Genomic DNA, 20,640 nt, shown 5'->3' with positions numbered 1-20,640 from the left:
ATGCTCCATGCTATCAAAAGCCAGTGGTAAATGACAAGTGCCTTTGATAGATGGTTCCTGCAGTTTAAATTCAAACTTTATTAAAATTATAATTCTTCTGAAATGGTTTTGGTTAAAATTCCTGTTTAAAGAACACTACAAAAAATTATTTTATCTGTTCACAGTTATATTGCAATTAACTATCTCACAAATGATATATTAAACAGTATAGATTTTGAATTTATCATAATTTTAAATATACACTTCTGCAAGTATTTGGTTTTAGCCATACTTAAGCCTACATAAATTTTGTTCAACAATGTAGCAAAAACAAAATTAAAAAATAACAAAAAATGCTGCATAAAAAGCTCCATGTGCAAATAGCAACAAAGCTATACAGGCGCGTGCGCACACGCACACACACACACACACATATATATAAACTTACACACATTCATATACCCAGGCCAGATTGTGTTTCTTAAGTCATCACTTTACTGATGTGCAGCATACGTTATTAGTATTAGACTAAAGGAGGACAAGACTGCAAGTGCTGACTGTTTAATTGTGCAAAATTGACCACTGAGGGCTTGTAACATTTCATGAATATCTACCAAATGACCCAATAGAAGGTTTAGGGTAAGGACTGTCCTTGGTCATTTCTTCTTGCCTTACTACAACCCAAGAAAGACTGACAAACATATTCATGGGGAAACTGAGGTTAAACAAAGAAATACATATTGTCATTAGCCTGATCTCTTTGTTCCCTCATCACTATCACAAACTTTAATAACACAATAGAATTACAAAGATATTTCACATTGCAAAGAACATTCAGTTAATTTGCAGAAATGCAAGATAAGGATCTCATACTATTATTCATTTTGACATGACTATAAGTGAAACCAATCATCAAAAATATACTTGGGTCATCATGACAAACAAAAAGGTTATTAAAAGAATAAGCTAATAGCTTTATGAAGCCAAAACATTTACACCTTCTTGTTCATAACAAATTGGCTTTAAAAACAAATTTTGAAAACAGACAAGAAATCAAGACATTTTAAACACGTGGTAGCATCTACTAGATGAAGTTTAATCTGTTCAATCAATTGAATAATTTCTATGGCATCAAAGTTATAACAATCTGTTTCCCTGTAGAATCCTGTCACTAAAATAATGATGTACCTGTGAGATTGATTTGTCATAAATGTTAAAGTCCTGAAATAATCTTACCATGTACTTCATTATAATAAACATGCTTCAAAGTCACCATGAGATGAAACAAACAGATGTAAAGTTTATGTAGAATAGGGGAAAGATACATAGTAATTAACACTAGTCTCTCAGAAATGGAAACAAAAAAAATCAGTTATCAAAATGGTTAAAAAAAAGCTTGTTTGTAAATGAAGTATCCCCTTGGAAATCCTTATAGAAAAAGGATTATATTCTCTAGAACTGAAGGAATAAACCAATCATACAGTTTTTCTTGTTAATTAATTAACTGTCCATTTCCCCAACAATTTTTTTGTGAATGGAGACTTAAGAGGCTGCAGATGCTGTAATCTGAAGCAAAAAAAAAACAACTACTGAATGAACTCAATGAGGTTATCATTTTGGATCATTGCTCCACATCGAGTGTCGCTGAGAGATAGCCAGTATAAAAAAGCGAGGGGAGATGGGAGGGGTAAGACAGGACCAAAAGGTGTCAGATGCAATGAGATGAGAAATGGTATGATGAAGATAGGTGCTAGAGGGAGAGGGGTGGAATAGGAGACAATAACTGTTGGGTGATAAATAAAGACAGATAGGGAGAGAAGAAATAAAAAGGGCAAAAGGAGCCAGGCTTCCAGGATGGAAATGTGTAGAAGTATAGACAAAGGTTGGAAGTGTGATAAGTGGAGATACAAGAGGCTGAAGGTTCTGGAATCTACTAAGTGAGGGAGGTGATCATTGGGACCATATAAGGAGAGAGACAATGGGAGATGGAAGTTGTTGGGGGAGGGGATAGGAGACTTGATAGGTATAGTGTCTGGTTAATTGGGCACAAGGACCCAGATGGGGGAAGAGAACGAAACTGGGTAATAGGGCAGATACCAGAAGAACCTATGTGGACCAGAAGGACAGAGAAACAAGTTCAGGGATTGTGGACTAACTGCAAGTTTTTTTTTCATTTTTCACTGAAATGCACTATCTATATGGGGCTTCAGCATAACAAAACCAATTTTCATAGTAGCAAGAATTGTGATGAAGTGTCTAGATACAAGACTGAGAGACAAGTCCTGAAGTCATACAACATTTAGTTTGTAACGTTTGACTACAAAATGGATATTTATTTGGATGCACTTCAAATAACTTGTCCATTACCTATAACACAGCACAATTTTCAGCAAATGCCTCACAGGAACAGGATCAAATGAGTTAGAGAAGCAAGCAAAGGGAGATTCAGTGACACTACCATCACATTCCTAATGCCAAATTTCCCACCACCAATGTGTGCTTTTAGGGTGATCACTGATTGTAATTAAACCATTTACATTGATACTGTGGCTGTAATAAGCAGCCACGGTGCCTGCCCTGAGTAATTGTTCTCCAAATTCTCAAAGCCCTTCTGCCACTTGCAAATCAGATAGCATAGAGGTTAGGGGCAGGATGTGACTCTCTCCATTTGTATGATAGAGTGGGGTTTCTAGAAACTTCAAGAGAAAGCAGCCTACTGGATTAATAGCCAATGACATGAGCATGGTTGTAAATTTGACCTAAATGTATGTCAAACATGCTTTCTTCATATGGTCAAAGATTACAAGTACAGCAGTGTGGAGCAAGTGTCTGGCTTGCATCCCAAGCACCACCATCTTTCATTCCTCTCACCACCAACATATATCGAACCTACTGTACTAGCTATTCCTTCAATATCATAGGTGGCCATCCCCAGTCCCCTAAACTAAAAGGGCATCAGTAGGCTGCACAAAGGAATGTCATCACCACCCAACCTGCTGGCCTGGCAGTATTTTCACCTCAAGGTTGCTGTGGTTCAAGACAGTCACCAGGCTTTTTTTTTTCTCTAAGATAAGATAAGATAAATTGGGCAGAAAACTCATAACCCATGTGCTATTAAAAAAATTGATAAGTGGCGGACTAACGTTTACTTTCCCTGACAAGCTTTGAAGTACCACTGTAAAGAAGAAACATGACGTTGGGAAACCTCAGAAAGGCATTTCAGAACTTTGGGCCCTAGACCACTAAAGGCATTGGATCCAGGAATGGGAGAATTAAATCTGGGCATTACCAGAGGCCAGAATCAAAGAAAAGGTTACAGGATGGAGGAAACTAGAGACAAAGGACTATATGGTCAAGGGTGAAAGTAGGAGTGAGTTTCAACATTCAATTACTGCTTACAGGGTTATGTCCTGGTGAATGGCAAGATGCAAGCCAGGGCATGGGCAGCAGAGTTTTGAATGACCTCAGGTTTACAGAGGGCAAAACAGGGAAGACAACACAACAGTAAAATTGTAACAAAGAATTCCATGAATGATACAGTACAGATGAGATGAGGTAGGGCGGAAAACGTCGTAATGTGTACAACAAATGTCCCCCTTGATATGAAACCATATGTCAAGCTGTCTATGTTATTCACAGGTTTTAAGTATAGTATTAATGATACTGATTAAACTGCAAAAGATTCATTGTTAATGAATCATCATAAGTATAAACTGATATATTGCAACACTTAATGGAACCAGAAATATCTGCAAGATCTTAGGCTTTACTTAACAATGAGATTTAAGATAGACTCAGCTGCAAAATTGTTGCCATTTTTCCTAAGCATAGGCTCTTCATTCCATTTAATTTCTTCCAACTAGTCACAAAGATGCATTTTGCAAATCTTTTCCTTTAAGTAGGAAACATGAGAAAACCTATTGCCATTGCTCCTTTAGATCAGACACTGCATCCTCTTTTACCAGATGAGCAACAGCAAATTCAGTATAATATCTGAAATCAAAGGACACAGTTATAGAAATAAAAACACACTATTGTTAAAGTTTAAGGTCTGATTTTTCTTTCCCAAAAGTAAAAATTATCATGATTGCCATCAAATCACATAGCATATTTTACTTAAGTCTATGTATTCTAATCTCATACCTGCCCTCCTCTGGGTTGATGCTTTAGGTTGTCAATTGATCCAATTTTGGATTTGATATTTTTCAGATCTGGCATTGGTTGGTTGATAACGCGGAACTGCTTTGGAGTAAGGGGAGATTTTGGAGGAGTGCGGATAATGGCCACCTTCCTCTCTGTGGGCACCAGAATGGGAGATTTGTGTGTGCCAGGTGTGCCGGGAGTGCGAGGAGTCCGGCTTCCTGGCGTACGAGAGTAACTGGGCGGCGTGCTCGGAGTGACTGCAGTGGATCCAGGAGTGGATGGTGTGACTGTGCCGCTTCTTGCTGACTTGGAGCGTGCTGATTCGGAGCCTTTGAAAAATACACGTCGTTTATATTGTTTTTGTTTAAAATAACTACGTAGCCTTTGTATATGCCTAGAAACATCATTCAGACTACATAAAGGTAATGATCACATCTTTAAATAGAATTTAATGAATAATTATGAATAGGTTTAGTAAACATTTTCACCTCAGATGCACAATTTAATAATTGGATTAGAAAATAAAAGTTTTGAAACTGGATTTCTGGTATTTTTATTTCTTAGCCTGCAAGTTAATTCTGGAAACCTGTTAGTAATCTGTACAACGAAAAATCAAAATACCACCATACCCATCCAGCCACAGTTCTGAATGTTCTAAGTGAGCTACACCAAGTCTGTCTTGCAGAAAATAAGTAACATTTACAAAATATTCATCGGGGCAGAGCCACCACTGACTACAGGGTACCTGCACTTGCTTGTGCTCGTGATCTGCTCATTCCATGACCCCTTTGGTCATTTCTTGGTTCAGTCCTTATAGCTACGAGGTAGAAAAGAGACAAAACATGAAAATAAGGATTTATGCAGTGAAATCAGTAGAGAGGAATGGTTAATGATCATTATGTTTGTAATTTGCATGCCAGATGTTAATTTACATTTTTTTTCAAGCACTATTAAAGAGACTGGCTTCTCTGATATCTCGAGGACACAAGCACAGGTTCTGAGAAGAGAGTGGTTTGATATCCTTGCACTTTTAGTTATGGCTCCTTAGTGCATTTATTGTGTCCCTCGAAATTATTCTACCTTTCTATTTAAACAGAACAGCACTAGGGTAACTGGAACTGAAAGCGCAAATTACAACAGGCTACTTAGAAAATACAATTAAATATAATTGCAAATATAAATAAAAGAGACCATTTTGCAAAGAATTTAGACTGTGATTCCTCTAAAAAATCCTAATGAACAGTTCTCAGATCTACAAAGTACCAATGTTTTGTCAACAAGGTGCATTATGTTAGTAACATAAATCAAAATATTAACAACGGAAACTTGTTTTAATAAATATATTCAGTAAAAGAGATTCCTATATACCAAAAGCTTAGCTTAACCTACTATATTCTTACTTGATCTCTTCCCCTAAGGAAAGGATAAGGGGAGGTCTGTGATTAAACCAGTAAATGCCCAAAATGTAATCTTTTCTCATATAGGGCATGGCAGAGAATGTCCCATGACTGAGCAGGAACTCCTTATTAAAATGGTTAATTTGCCTTCCTGCTGTTCAATTCAAAGCCCAATTTAAAAGTTATTGCTGATGATGAATTTCCCAGGGAAGAAATATGGAGATATCTGGACAGAAGTGGTTCCATCTTGTAGACTCAGCATGGATTCATGATGGGCAGGTCCTTTTTGATAAAGTTACTGTTGCTTTTTGAGGATATAATGAGCACAGTGGATAGAGGGGAACAGGTGGATATTGAATACTTGGATTTCCAGTGTCAAAAAAAGGACACCCATAAGAATACATGGAGTTGGTGGTAATGTGTTAGCATGAATAGAGGATTGATTAACTAAAAAGAGGCAGTTAGGATAAATGGGCTTTTCATTGATTGGCAGTCAGTGGAGAGTGGCTGATATTCAGAGTATTCATTAATGATGTAGAGACCGTGTGTATCATCTCTAAGTTTACTGATGCTATTAAATTGAGTGGAATGAAAAAATGTGCAGAAGATGCAGAGAGTCTTCAAAGAGATATAGATAGATTAAGTGGGTGAGTAAGCGTCTAGCAGATGAAGTAAAATGTTGGTAAATGTGATGGCATACACTTGGAAGGAAAAACAGATCAGATTATTATTCAAATGGTGGAAGATTACATCATGCTGTTTTGCAGAGCAACTTGGGAATGCTTGTACAAACGTACATGGATTGCAATAGAATGGTCTGCAGGTGCAATAGGTTCCAAGAAGGCAAATGAAATGTAGGCCTTCAGTGCTGGAGCAATTGAATTTCAGAGCAGAGGGGTTATGCTGCAACTGTGCAGAGTACTGTATGCAGTTCTGGTCTCCTAATTTAAGGAGGAACATACCGGCTTTGGAGACAGTATAGAGGAGGTCCAGAGATAAGGGGGTTAATATATGAGGAGAGATTGCGTTGCCTGGGACTATATTTGATGGAATTTAGAAAAAAATGCAAGGAGATTTTATTGAAACATATACAATTATGGAAGGAATAGATAAGACAGAGGCAAGAAAGTTGTTTATACTGGTAAGTGAGATAGACAGAGTCAGGGGAATAGATTTAGGATAGAGATGAGGACAAAGTGCTTTCCCCATAAAGTAGTGTACTTGTGGAATGCTTTTTCCAGGGAAGCAGCAGGGACTACCCCATTAAATATATTTAAGACACAGATATAGATTTTTGCATGCAGGAAGTTATGGGGAAAAGGCAGGAAAGCGGAGCTGAGTCTATAGCCAGATCAGCATGATCTTATTGAATGGCACAGCAAAGCTCAGCTACTCCTCTTCCTATTTCTTATGTTATTATACATAGCTCTATTAAACAGAATGACATTTTTGGAAACAGGATACAAAGAATATATTTATCATTATTGTCTATTAGCTAGATCTTCCAAAAAAACACTGCCATTTTTGGCTTTCTATATTAATTATGAAATTACGCATTTGTAAAGTGTTGGGTTAAGTAGTGTAAACATATAGAAAAAGCAGTGTAAGCAGTTGTATGCCCTTCTACCAACATACACATACTGCATCTTGGCGCGTGGTCAAGTGGTTAAGGTGTTTGTCTTGTTATCTGAAGGTTGCTAGTTCAAGCTTTGGCTGAGGCTTGCATGTGCGTCCTTGAGCAAGGCACTTAACCACACATTGCTCTGCGACAACACCGGTGCCAAGCTGTATGGGTCCTAATGCCCTTCCCTTGGACAACATCAGTGGCGTGGAGAGGGGAGACTTGCAGCTTGGGCAACTGCTGGTCTTCCATTAAAAAAAACCTTGCCCAGGCTTGTGCCCTGGAAACTTTCCAAGGTGCAAAGCCATGGTCTATCGAGACTAACGGAGGCCATGATTGAAAATTCGAAGTGATACAAAATGCTTAAAAAAGTGAGTCAAATATTGAGGTTTTAGACAGAAATACAAACACTAACTTGTTGGTCGCCTTGGTGCTGAATAAACTGGGCTTGCAGCTGTAACAAACTGTGGATCCCTTTCTTCTGGCGGAGCTCGGCGAGCAGTCAAGATTGAAGAAGGTCTCGGCAAAGCTGAACGCTTCTCTGGGCTCCTCCCTGTGGTATCCTGCACAGAGCAAATGATGTCAGTATGATCTATAACTCTATGCAACTTCCTTAACTTCCGTAATAATAACGTGAAATGGGGCATATATAATATTCAATAAACATATAACCCCCAAAATGTGCCAATAACCTGCAATTAAAATACCTTTGAGCTTTACAATTCTTTCCCAACTCCAGCAGAGCATGCAAATATCAATGGACAAGCTTTTAAAACTGACTAAAATGCTAAAGGAAAAATTTCATATTACAGCCAATTTATTTAAAATAGTCATGCATATGTGCACAGATTTGCATCTCCAAAGACAGGGAATAATTTACTATTCATTATTATGCAGTTTTGCTAAAGGCAGGTGATGTAACAAACTATGTTCTATTCATTCAACACAGATTACAGGTATCGACATTTTACTTTAAGACAATTTACTTTAAGGCAGTTCACAACATATTCTTGCAAATTCCACTTTGAACCAAAGCACTTCTGCAAAATTAAAACTATTACTTAGGTTTTAAGAAATTATTTTGCAGTATTTTGTCCATGCATTGATGTGATGTAATGATATTTTCAAAAACAAGGTGAAATGAAAATCAAGGACATGACAGATGAATTAAATGAGTATTTTGCTTCATCTTCACTATAGAAAGTGCTTATAACTTTCAGAAATAGAGAGGATGGATTTTGGGAAATTCCAATCACCTGCAAAGTGGAACTGAGCTGAATGTTGGAACTGTGAGCTGATACTGATGGACCTCATGCTAAATCTTTAAATAGAAATGTCTATGCCACTCTATGCAAATCAAGGTTTCACAAACGACGCTGAAACTATGATGGTTTCAAGAGGTAAGCATAGGCAGAATATGGTGGGGGAAAGTACCCTTCTGGCTTGAGCAGTGACATGGAATGTTTCTGGAAAAGTTCCATTAGATCAGAGAATAGATATACAGTACCTCCTTTATTCAAAAATTGAGGGAAGCAGAAAGCAAGAAACTATGGGAAAGTGAGCACTAAATTCATCACAACAAAAACAGAAGAGGCATTTCTAAAGCTGTCATAGAAAAGCAACATATCAGGGCGTATATAGAGAAAATTTTCATCCTGAGCCATATACAGAAGATGCTAAAGCAACTTAGCAAGTCAGGCAAGGGGAATGAACACTTGACATCTTAGACAAGATCTTTCATCAGAACCGGAAAGGAAGTAGGAAGAGCCAGAATAAGGTGGGGAGAGGGGAAGAGTACAAGTTTGTAGGTGATAGGTGAGACCAAATGCAGAGTAAGTTGGATGTGTGGGGTGTGGAGATGAAGAAAGAAACTGGGAAGGGATAGGTGGAAGAGCTAAAGGGCAAAATAAGGAGTCTAATAGGTGAGGACAGTGGACTATGGAAGAAAGTGATCAATTTAGAACTAGGAGCCATTGTTTACAAATTATGGGTCAACTACTCAACTTAGAGATGAAGGAAATCTTTTCCCTCATATGGCTGTAGGTCTTTGAAGGGTGTGGAAGCAAGGACTTGTACTACATTTAAGACTGAAGATCTGGCTGAATGGTGTTATAACAACCACCTCTCACTCAACGTCAGTAAGAACAAGGAAATGAATACTGACTTCAGGAGTAGGAAACCAGAGGACCATGAGACAGTTCTCATCAGGGGATCAGAGGTAGAAAGGGTCAGCAGCTTTAAATTCGTCTCTGTTATCAGTTCAGAGGATCTATCCTGGCTGCAGCACATAAGTATTATTACAAAAAAAAACATGCAGCGCCTCTACTTTCTTAGAACTTTTGAAGATTTGGTATGTCATCTAGAACTTCGACAAACCTCTATAGATGTGTGGTAGAGATTAAGTATATTGACTGGTTGCAATATGGCCTGGTATGGAAACCCTTGAATAGAAAAGCTTTTTAAAAAAGTAGAAGATATGGCCCTGTCCATCACAGGTAAAGGCCACCCCAGCACAGAGCATATCTACACTGAGTGCTGTTGCAAGAAACCACCTTGTATCGTCAAGGCCCTCACCATCCAGGCCATTCCCTTTTCTTGTGGCTGCCATCAGGAAAACGGCACAGGACCCTTAGGACTAGACCACCAGGTTCAGGAACAGTTATTATCCCTCAATCATCAGGCTCTTGGACCAGAGGCAATAACTTTCCTTAGCTTAATTGACCCCATCAATAAACTTTTTTGATAACCAATGGACTCCCTTTCAAGGACTCTTCATCTCATGCTCTTAATATTTGTTTATAATAATTATCTTTTTTTTTGTATTTGCATTATGTTGTCTTTGGATATCGATTGTTTGTCCTGCCTTTCACTGATCCTATTGTTTTTCTTTTATTTACTGTGAATGCCGGCAAGAAAATTAATCTTAGGGTTGTTTATAAATGTCACCATATACTTTGATAATAAATTTACTTTAACCTTTGAAATTTGTAACAGACAAATTCTTGTTGAAAAAAAGGTACAGGAACATTACCAGGGCTGGGTTAAAATCAAGTTAGCTGTAATCTTTGTGAATAACTGGGTAAATTTTAGATGCTAATTTGTCTGCTCCAAATTTGAGGTAAAATCCTTATGATTCCTTGCATGGATACAAGTGAAAACAGTAATTCTTTGAACATCTACCATTATTCTGTTTTCCAAAATGCTGCCTTAAAAAGATCAACTCTAAAGTTCTTCCAAATATTTTTGTACTTTAAATTCTGCTAGCTGCTCCTTTAATTTTGCATTTGTTTGCTACCACTGAAACCACCATCATCAGAATAATAAGCTGACTGGGTATATAGTTAACAATTTTTCCCATGCATCTGGTCGTTAGATGATGGTAATTGAAGTTTAGCCCCATGCTCTTAAGGTAGCTATTTAACAAATATTACCATTATTACATCTCCGTAACTATTGAGAATTCTTGGTGGCATCAAAACATACAAACACACAGTTCCACTGTCTGATTAATTCATTTTCACTTCCCTTGCTTTTCAGATTCCTGAAAAACATCTCCCCCCCCCCCCACAGATAGTATAATGATCTGCTCAGAAATCTGCAACCTTACAGAAAACTGTCAGTCTATTGCTTTCTAGCAACACACACACTTAAAATGCTGGAGGAACTCAGCAGGCCAGGCATCATCTAAGAAAACAGTAAACAACTGACAACGGCTGAGACACTTCATCAGAAGTCTATGGCCACAATGGTTCCTTGTTCGACTCCTGTGACATTCTCTCAGGTATTCCTCAAGTTGCATCCGTAGGCCCCCATAACTATTATCACCATTCTGCACTTTGACACTACTAACAAATTTTCCCAATAATTCTCATCCATATTGGTGGCATTCAACTTTACTTTATCATGACCTTTTTTGACTCCTCAATTACTACTAAACTGATGGCTTCTCTATCATACAATGTTGTTTAAGCAATAAGTTCCTTCAATTAAATATTAAGATCAAAGTTATTTCCATCAACATTTCTTCCATTCATTTCTTCCTTGGTAAACACTCAAAGTAGAACCAGCAGGTTCAAAATGTTGATGCCAACGGGAGATCTGGACCACTTAGAAACACCATCACTTGGACATGCCATCACCTGCACAATTCTTCTGTTGTAACTTGTACCAGATCATATTCGCCCATTATGTCTGATCTACAGGCTCCTCATAAAGGAATGCATCAACTTTGATCAACTCTTCCTAATTTGAAATCCCTCTGGGGCTTTACTCTTCCCTGTCTCTAATCTTCTCCAGCTTTATACCTCCATCCCTCCAATTATGACCTCTTCATTATCCATCACTTTCTGTAGTACTCCTACTGATGGGCATGCATTCAGCTTGCAAAGCCTTCACTCTGGACTCCTTTCTCCAAAGAGCTCTGTGTATTTTAATTTTGTAAAATGCTCCTTAAAACTTTTGAACAAGTCTTCTTCAAAATCCAGGTAGACAACAAATCTTGTTTACATTTTAGCATTTTCTTAGGATGTTTTACAATATGAAAAATCATTACATATATATCATACAGTGAGAAATGAACTGATTACAGATCATAATTATCTAATGCTGTTATAGCATTTATCTCACTGATGCATTTGTTAGAAAAGTGGTATTGTTCATATTACCGGATATAAACTAAAAAAGGATCAAAACAAGTTTTGAAAATTAAAGAACTATTTAGTTCTGGTGAAGGGTCTTTGATCTGAAACATTAACTGTTCCTATTTCCACAGATGCTGCCTGAACTATTGAGTGTTTCCGGCATTTTCTGTTTTCAATCAGAGAGACTGTCCTCTGGGAAGTAAAAGTAACTCAGCCTGCAAGCCTACTTCTTTTGTTTTTTTAAAAACAAAATGTCAGTAGAAAATACCTTGTTGTTCAAACTTCCTCAGCACTGTTACATTATTTTAATTTTTATTAATTATATCAACTTTGGCCTTAACTATTACTCAACTATTTTTCAGTGATGAATAACCTAATCCATGCAATAAAATGTCTCCTATTAACCCTGTCTACACGAACATAAAGTATGACTGCTGATGAGAAGTTCATAGTGTGGTCAACTCTTGATGAGCTCAAGTTCAAAGGTTGACAGGGGTAAATGTAATTAGTTTTATGCTGACCAAATTTAATGGATAAAAAAAAGCTTGACTGTTTCAACATTACAAGAGTGGCAGAAAATTTCAATTCCAAGTAGAAATTATCATTGTGTAAGAAGCAAAACTACTATCATGGACATTTCTTCATCTTACCTTTTTCACAAGCTGCTCATTCAAAGATTCTCTAGGGCCAGCAGACGAGGGTCGTGTGGGATAGTAATCTAGGTCAATAAAGGCTTTTTTATCAGCAGAACAAGTAGATTTGGGTCTTTCAGGGAGGAGGGAAGATAATTTTGAGGTAGGAATCTTTGTTAGTGTAGATGAATTCTTGCCATGAGAAAATATAAAGCAAATTAAAAAACGATAAGACAATGAACATAAAAATGGAACAAAATACTAAAACATAAGAACTTAAATTAGTAACATGTTTTGACATGTCCTGATAGTTTAATGAACATATCAAAAATAATAATGCAACATCACCAATATGAATACTCGATGAATTTAGATACTTATAATCGCCCTGGTCAACAAACACACCCAAACCAAACTTCTCATATTCTGCACAACAATATTATATGATACAGTTTTCCAGCAGTCAGCATAATTGGCCTAAAACACTATACTCCAAGATAATTAAGGTGTCATTTTACAAACTGTATTTTTATATAAGTGAGGGTGACTATGATTAATCTTTAAAAGCATTTTCTGTTCTGGAAAAATTCTTCAAAGATGTACAGATACAGTGGAAACTCCCCATTTTACCATTTGTGCTCCCTGTACATTTATTACAAGTTCTCACCATGTTATCAAATAATTAATACCATAGTTTCGAGAAGCAACAAAGTTCATACTTAAAAAAATATATGCATTTGCTTTATGTAACACATCATAGATGAGATAATATTTCTAAAATCTGCTATAGATACGTTAGCAAGTAAATACATACAGACCCTTGCTAAAGTGAATTAATTGGGAAGGCAAGCTAAAGAATGGGTTTGAAAGAAATGCTTTTGAGGTCTTAAAGAAACCTCAATGGCAGTTGTGACTTTGCATTCAGTTCTTTCATTGGTGGTGAATTCAAAGGTTATGATGAGAAAGTTCTGGAAATCCTAAATATGCTTTACCATTTAAAAGGGATTACTTTACTCTCAAATATATGCTTTTATAAAAACATTATTTATGTTTCTGGTTATTCTCAGCCAAGTCATGATAACTTCCATGTATGATCTTTTTTTAAAAAAATGAAGGTTGCTATGGTTCTAAATGTTTGTCTCTTGGCCCATCATTCTGTAGTCAAAAATGATGTAATTTCCTCCCAAGCATTGTCCCCCAGAATAGTTAGATGATAAAATGTTTTAGAACTCTCCTCACCCAAGCAAACCCTAAGAGTTCCCCATCATTGACACGGTTAATGATAGTGACTGATTGTAAAATATATAGGTGTAAAGCCAGCAACTTTGCAGCACATTTACATTCCATGATCTCTGAAACAGCAATTCCACCAGTGTTTCATCATTGGATTTTTTACCCCTCTAACCCAAGCGGGCAAGTCCTGGCTACATCTGCACATCCCATATAAACAGCCTCTGCCTACTGTCATACTGTCATCCCACGGTTTAGTGTTTTCACATCACCTCAACAGATATCTGCCATCAGAACATACAGAGATCATGCATATAGCATGACATCAAACTAGCTCTTTGAAGAGCCCAACTACAGCATTAATCACCCCGATGTGTCCATTTGCAAAGAACTTTAAATAAAGAGACAAGCATGCAGCGGGATTACCTCCCCCTCCTGAATCAAATCACGCAAGGAATCCTTACAATAGCTTTATTCCACCTTTTAACTTTGATTCCATCACTAACAAGCTGCCCTAATTAGGTTTCACCTCTATCCAGCATGCCTCTATTCTTCCAGCTCATCTGATATTAAAAGGCTCACACAGTAATGGCCCACTTTTTTTTTACCATGCTAGTTTTCCTCATTATCACTTCCCATTGCCTTGCCCCAGTCAGCCGGTCATTTGTATACAGGAAAGAATACTAAAGACGCAAATGAAGATTTGAAGCAAGAGAAATTCTGAAGTCCTCAAAAATAATTTGTTTTAATTTACAATTGTACAAAACATTTGAACCATCTAGGTATGAGTGAAAATGTTTCCTTCTGTGTTAAGTTTTTGAATAGCAGATTTTTTATGCTTTAATGAAATGTTTCTTATCATGCTTACTCAAATATTTGCTCTGTATGTGACATAGCACAGATATTCACTATCTGTGAACTAGAATTAATTGAAAACAACTTAAAAAAGAACAGACAAAACTCAGCAAAGATTAAAAAGTTACTTTCAAAATCTAAAGATCACATTGAGGAATTTAAGAATTATCTGTAGCTTCCACATATGCATACAGTACTTCAAACATAAAAATCATTAACTGCTGTTTAAGTTGCCCCACCTTCTGTTATGTGCACAGAATGCATTTATCACTAATTTACTTACTGTGATCCGCTCCTTAGGTTGCTTAGCAACAGAAAATTTCTGGTCTATAATGTAAGCACCCTCAACATTTCCAGGAACTAGACAAAAGGAACACTAGCATTAGAACATTGGATTATACAGCAGAAAGATTTCCATTTTGAATAAGATACAAGTCGAGATGTGCATGAAAGCAAAATGAATTTAATATTATCACCATCATATTGAATGAGAAGCAACGTAATGAAGTACAAAATTATCCAAACTAACAAATAGATAAAGCTCCAAAGGGAGTAAACCTTAGTACATAAATGTTTTATTTTTTTAAAAAGTAAAGCTAATATACGTCTGAAAAAAAAACACAAATGGAAAACAAATGCTTCATGTAATGCAAGTTATTTCTGAATACCTCTCAACAAGAGAATTAATGTGAATGGATATCATGATGCAGGCTGCAACACTTTCCCCACTATCACACGGCAATCTAAACAAACTCCCACAAATAATTACACCACCACTTCAAGTTTAAGACCATTGCACTTGCAAGCTTGTGCATGACAAGCATGTGTGATCATGACAGCTATAAGAAAAATGAAACAAAAAGCACCATATATAGCCTAATGGCTCAAAAGAAAATGCAGGAAAAAGCCAGTCCAGCAATGAATTAAAGTCCATGTTTGCCAGCCACATTGCAGTGTTTACACAATCACCTGTCTGCTTCCTTTTAGTACAAGGGACGTGAGCTGGTCTATGATATCTTACAGCTGGTTTTAATATGATTTTCCTGGAGGGAGACCGGGTCTGAATCTCTGTTTTTTTAGCAAGTTCAGACTTCTTATACACTGTTAGAAAGGAAAGATAAGAGCATATATGAGGACAGGAATAAAGTGCCAATCATGTGGAATGTTCAACATCCACTTTTCTTTAAAGGAAACAATAGAACAATTCAGGAATTTAGATATTGCTACTTCCTGTTATTGTTTATTCTCTAACAGACAAATTCTTAGAAAACGTAACATTGTTACATGGGCACAATACAAACACCTCACATCACAAAAATGGAAGAAGTGAAAATAAAAATTGCTTCCATTGTATGAACCTTTTCTTTTCTTTCTGTCTTCTTTGGAGAGTACATTGACATCTTTTTTGATTATTTTTCTCTCTGGCGTTGAAGCTCTGTTTTTTGCAGTTTTTAACACTTTCCCTTTCCTATGTTTATCCAAAGACGGGCTGCTGAATTCCTTCTCTGGTTTCTCCTGTTTTGTGACAGCAGCGGGTTGTGTTACTATGATACTCTCTTCATCTGCAGAATTAAAGTGCAAGAAATCACTTTAAATGGCAACAGGATATTACGAGGGAGAAGATAAAAGCATAAACTGAATTCATGTTACTTTTAAAAATCACAGGATACACTTTAAATGGCATAATTAAATTACATATAATAAAGAGAATTTACTATCTTGTGATGGATGATAGCTAGTAAGGCTTTACAGGCACCTTGTGTATCCATCCAGTAGCTGTCAGTGTCCATTACCGATTCATCAATACTCTCATCTTCTTTCAAGTCTGTTGGGATCTGTATCTTCTCTGGGATATGCACAATTTCAGCAGTCTGTACAGCAGGCTTATGAGTTTGTTCTTCTGTTAAATGGGTTTGTTCATTGCATGTAAAAACATCATCAATATCCTCGCCATCAGCTATGGCAAATCTCACACTGTGTCCCATGTCCTCTCCTCTTTCTAACGTCGTTTGAACAACTGTAATAATATCATCTTCTACTGTAACAACAGATTCCACAATTCCTCTCTCTTCAGTTCCTTCCACAGGAATAATATTTTCAGATACTTCATAGTCAGCAGGGTCCATTTGCAAAACTATTTCTGGCACTGTAACCTCAATCAACAAATTAGCCTTATTTTCTTCATTGCTAGATTTCTCAGCTAAAGCCGAATCTTGTAGAGGAGCAGAGATACTATAATCAGATGTCTCTGCTTTTGAAACTTCTCCCACAGTAACTTCACTAGGTGTGGTCCCAGTTTCATCCTCTGTGCTTTTCTCAGGCTGAGCAACTGCAGGTTCAACAACATCACCGGACAAAGTGTGTTCAGTTTTTAGTTCCGTGGTTCTCTCGGCTTGAATGAGTTCTGGTGCAGGGACAGTCTTCTTCTCTATTTTGTCGTCATCATGCACAGCTTCCAAGTCATCTTTCTGTGCACTAATGACAGGAGGCAAACCAGGCTCTGTGTCATCCTCTCTAATTTTAGCAGTTGGAGCCAATTCAGATGGAGATCCAATTTTCTCGGACATTTGATCAACTTGTTCCATTTTTTCACCTATATCAACGGCATTAGTATCACTTGGCAGATCAGGCTTAGAGACATCGAACATAATTTTCTCAGGTGAAGTGGCTTTTTGTACAGAGTCAGATTGCTCAGGTATTTTGTGATCAACAGTGTCATTTTTCACACACACCTCAGTTAAGGTAGCCTCACTATGTGAAATGGCCTTACTTTCCACAAGAGGTTCAGGTGTTTCTCGAATGAAAGCATCGTCTTCAGTCTTTTTATACTGAACAGTTTCTGGTCCAGCAAACTCAGAGGACAAACCAGGCTTATGGCCACCTTCAAAGACATTGACAGGTTGAACAACTTCTTCAAAGGAAGCAGTTTTCTCGCAAAACATGTGATCTGCCTCCATTTCTATGTCAACATCCAGCACAGTATCCTGCCTGGGTAAAATAGGTCTTGGCTTATCTTCAAATACTTTCTTAGTTTGAGCTGATTCCTGTACAGAAATACTTTTGCCAAACCTTAATGACTCCATTTCTAAAACTGTTACGGTAACTCTGTTGGACATGGTCTTGGTCTCATTACCCAAAGTTTTCTTAGGTTGAGCTGTTTCTTGAACAGGAACATCCTTCTTAGGCAGCTTTTGATCCACGAGCTCTAGCTTCAGAGATGCTTCCGGTTCTGTGAACTCAGTTGGTAAATAATCCAGAGATTTATTTAGAGGAGTGTCTACTGCAATTTCAGAAATATTAATAGCCTTATGTTGATCAAGTTCTTTTGCTTCAGGGATATCAGATAAACAAACAGGTCCAGATTCTGTTTTAGCAAGCTGGACTGGAATATCTATTGAAATTGATTCTTCATTCCTAACTTCTGATTGCCCTTCCAAAGTGGGCATTAATTTTAACTCACTGTCTTCAGACAGGGTGGCAATCCTAAAATGTGAATCCTCTTTATGCTTATTTGCATCTATCTGCCTCCTAATACTTTCCTCATCAATAGTTTGAGAAGCAGTGCGGATTTTGTGGAGGAAAATGCTTCCATCTTCCAAAGGACTTTTGACCTCCTCAGGAGTAGGTAAGGGAGCAGAGTATTCAAACACACAATAGCCCATTTCCTCTGGCTGGCCAACGTTTTTAATGATTAACTTGATGCTTTCACTCAAAGCCTCCGAGCCAGAAACAGACTCTGCAGGCATCGATGCTCTTCGGCTCATCTCAGTTTCACTGCCATCAAAGCTCAGTCTGCTTCTACTAACTCCTAAATCTAACATTTCCGGCAAGTCAGGGACCACAACACTGTCATTTTTGTAATCATGCTTCAAAGTATGGGAGAAAGCATACTGCTGGTCTAAACACACGTTTTCATTTGCTGACTTCTCTTCGCACGTAGAAACACTTTTGCTTTTATCCACTTCAACAGGAAAACAAATCTGCTTCTCCTCAGCAGGTGTCGGCGCAGGAAAAATGTCTGCTGTCTCATCCAAGCTTATTCCCCTGGTACAGGCAAGAATGTCAGATGCCAGTGGTGACAAAGATTCTGGGGGACCTTGGCTCTCTGCTTCCACCTCAAGTGATATTGAATCTAAAAAGGTTGTTGGGAGATTCAGCACTAGCTTCTGTAGTCCTTCAGATGTGTTCACATCACCACTTGAATCAGGATGTTGAGAAATTTCCATCTCTTCACGGTTTTCAGGAGCAGGAAAATTAAGTTCATTTTCTGCAGTGGGCTTGGTCTGGTCAACAGGGAGAGGTGAGTGTGCAAATGTGCTATACTGAATGCTTTCTGCCGGAATATTATTTTCAGCTCTGTTCTCATCTACTTTTGCTTTATCACTTAGGGCCTCAGTGCTCTGCTGCACTGCATGAGATAGTCTTGAACTGCTCTCCTCTGTAATGGTCATTTCATAATAACCATCTTCAGGCTGTTTGGTCACTTTTACCCCATCATCTTTTGAAACAAATGTTTCAAAATACTTAGATATTTCTGGCTGATCCACCACAGTCCCATCTTTTAAATTCACATTAGCAGCATCAGACTTTTTGCTTTGTGCTATTGGATTAATTGAACTTACAGTAGTATTTTCAGAAGCAACATCTGAATCAGTGGGTGGGGGCACCAGCGGTTCAGACTTCTTTTCTTTGGAAATTACCTGTTGAGTGCTTTCGTCTTCAATTTTTGTGGACATATCATGAATCTTCTCTCTGCTTTGCTCAATAGTACATGGGTCTAACTTAATCATCTCAAGCACTGAACCATTACTTATACTATCAGCTGCATCACCTGTGCCAGGATGTGTGCTATAGGCTGCAATTTGATTAGCTTCTTCCACACAGGATTGAGCAGGTGTAACATCAGTTAATTGCCAGACTTCAACTTTTTGATCAGCTTTATCCATTTCCTTAATTGTAAGATTGGCAGTTAACTGCTCAGGCACATGCTTAGAAGATTCAGTTGGTAATAATTCTATTGCACTGGAAATTTTCTCTTCAACTGATGGTTTCCCCTTTGAATCCTCTACATTTTCTGCACTTCTTATGGAGTTATATTCAACACATTCTGCTCTATCTTCTGGCATTGAAAAGACATCACCTATATGTTCGACCAGTTTTATTGTATCTAGCATTTCTTTCCTTTTAGCTTCTGAAATTATAGCATCATCTCTAACTGCACTATCAGCATCTGTAAGTGTTTGTTCTACATGCAATTCCTCAGGAATTCCTGGCTTTCCCTGAGGAAACTGCTGATCCTCTTTAGTGGTATAAACAGTAGTTGCAATGGTATCTGCTGGTATTTTTTGCTGAGGTAACACATCTTTGCCTTCAGTAACAGCAAATGGCTCTTCTCGGGAAGCTGCTGCACTCTCCTTATCAGTTACAACATTTGCAGAAATGTCTTTTTCTTTCAAACAACCACCAGCTTCTGTAATTTCTGCACTGGATATTTCAGATAAATCCTTGACATTAGGACTAGGTGAAAGTAATTTACTTTCACCTAGATCTGATTTGCTAGATGTTATTTCAGGTGAAACGGGCAGCGGTTTTCTTGTTTCATCTGTTATCTGGACAGAACTTGGTTGGACTTGGGTGACGACGTTCTCTGCTGCCACCACAGAAGTGCACTCATCTTCATAGGTGCTGAATTGCAATGATCTTTCATAATGGCTAGTTAGAGTCTCAACATTAGATGCAACCAACTCTTCTGGATATGGTTCACTCTTGACAGATGGAGCTAGAGGTTGAGTTTGCAAAATAGTAGTTGGAAATGAATTCTGTACCTCGGAGATTTCCACTGGAGTTCCGCTGAGAGCTTCATTATCTTTACCCAGTGTGGAAGAAGGCAACAAGTCAGATATTTGTTGTTCAGTATGCTCAACAGTCTTATCTTTCAACTCTGCCATTGATACTTCATGCAACGTTGGTCTTCCCCCACTAGCAACAGAGGATTCTCCACCTGTTGGCAGCTTGTCCATCTTCGTGGCTGAAAGCAAATCTAAAGTAGTTTGGTTGCATGCATAGAATTAATTCAATGATTTGCAAAAGCAATCCATGTATCTTCCCCTGCTCAAAAGGCATATGTGTGGAATACAGTTTCA

At 37.7% G+C, this 20,640-nt stretch overlaps 1 protein-coding gene across 1 annotated transcript in view; it reads right to left on the bottom strand.

Annotated features, from left to right (window-relative positions):
* The window catches only part of LOC132392746 (microtubule-associated protein 2-like), a 286,090-nt gene that overhangs the window by 10,709 nt on the left and 254,741 nt on the right, over window positions 1-20,640 (bottom strand). Inside the window, exons 8-15 of the mRNA XM_059967050.1 lie at window positions 16,254-20,525; window positions 15,856-16,059; window positions 15,467-15,598; window positions 14,781-14,857; window positions 12,431-12,604; window positions 7,556-7,703; window positions 4,874-4,939; window positions 4,123-4,451 (exon numbers count right to left, since the gene is read on the bottom strand). Of these exons, the coding sequence (XP_059823033.1) occupies window positions 4,123-4,451; window positions 4,874-4,939; window positions 7,556-7,703; window positions 12,431-12,604; window positions 14,781-14,857; window positions 15,467-15,598; window positions 15,856-16,059; window positions 16,254-20,525 (5,402 nt within the window). The remainder of the gene's footprint in view (window positions 1-4,122; window positions 4,452-4,873; window positions 4,940-7,555; window positions 7,704-12,430; window positions 12,605-14,780; window positions 14,858-15,466; window positions 15,599-15,855; window positions 16,060-16,253; window positions 20,526-20,640) is intronic.

Source organism: Hypanus sabinus, chromosome 4 (assembly GCF_030144855.1).
Source record: "Hypanus sabinus isolate sHypSab1 chromosome 4, sHypSab1.hap1, whole genome shotgun sequence".
Classification (NCBI taxonomy): domain Eukaryota; kingdom Metazoa; phylum Chordata; class Chondrichthyes; order Myliobatiformes; family Dasyatidae; genus Hypanus; species Hypanus sabinus.
Note: the sequence above shows the minus strand (reverse complement) of the source record. Positions and strands in the feature narration are given on the sequence as shown.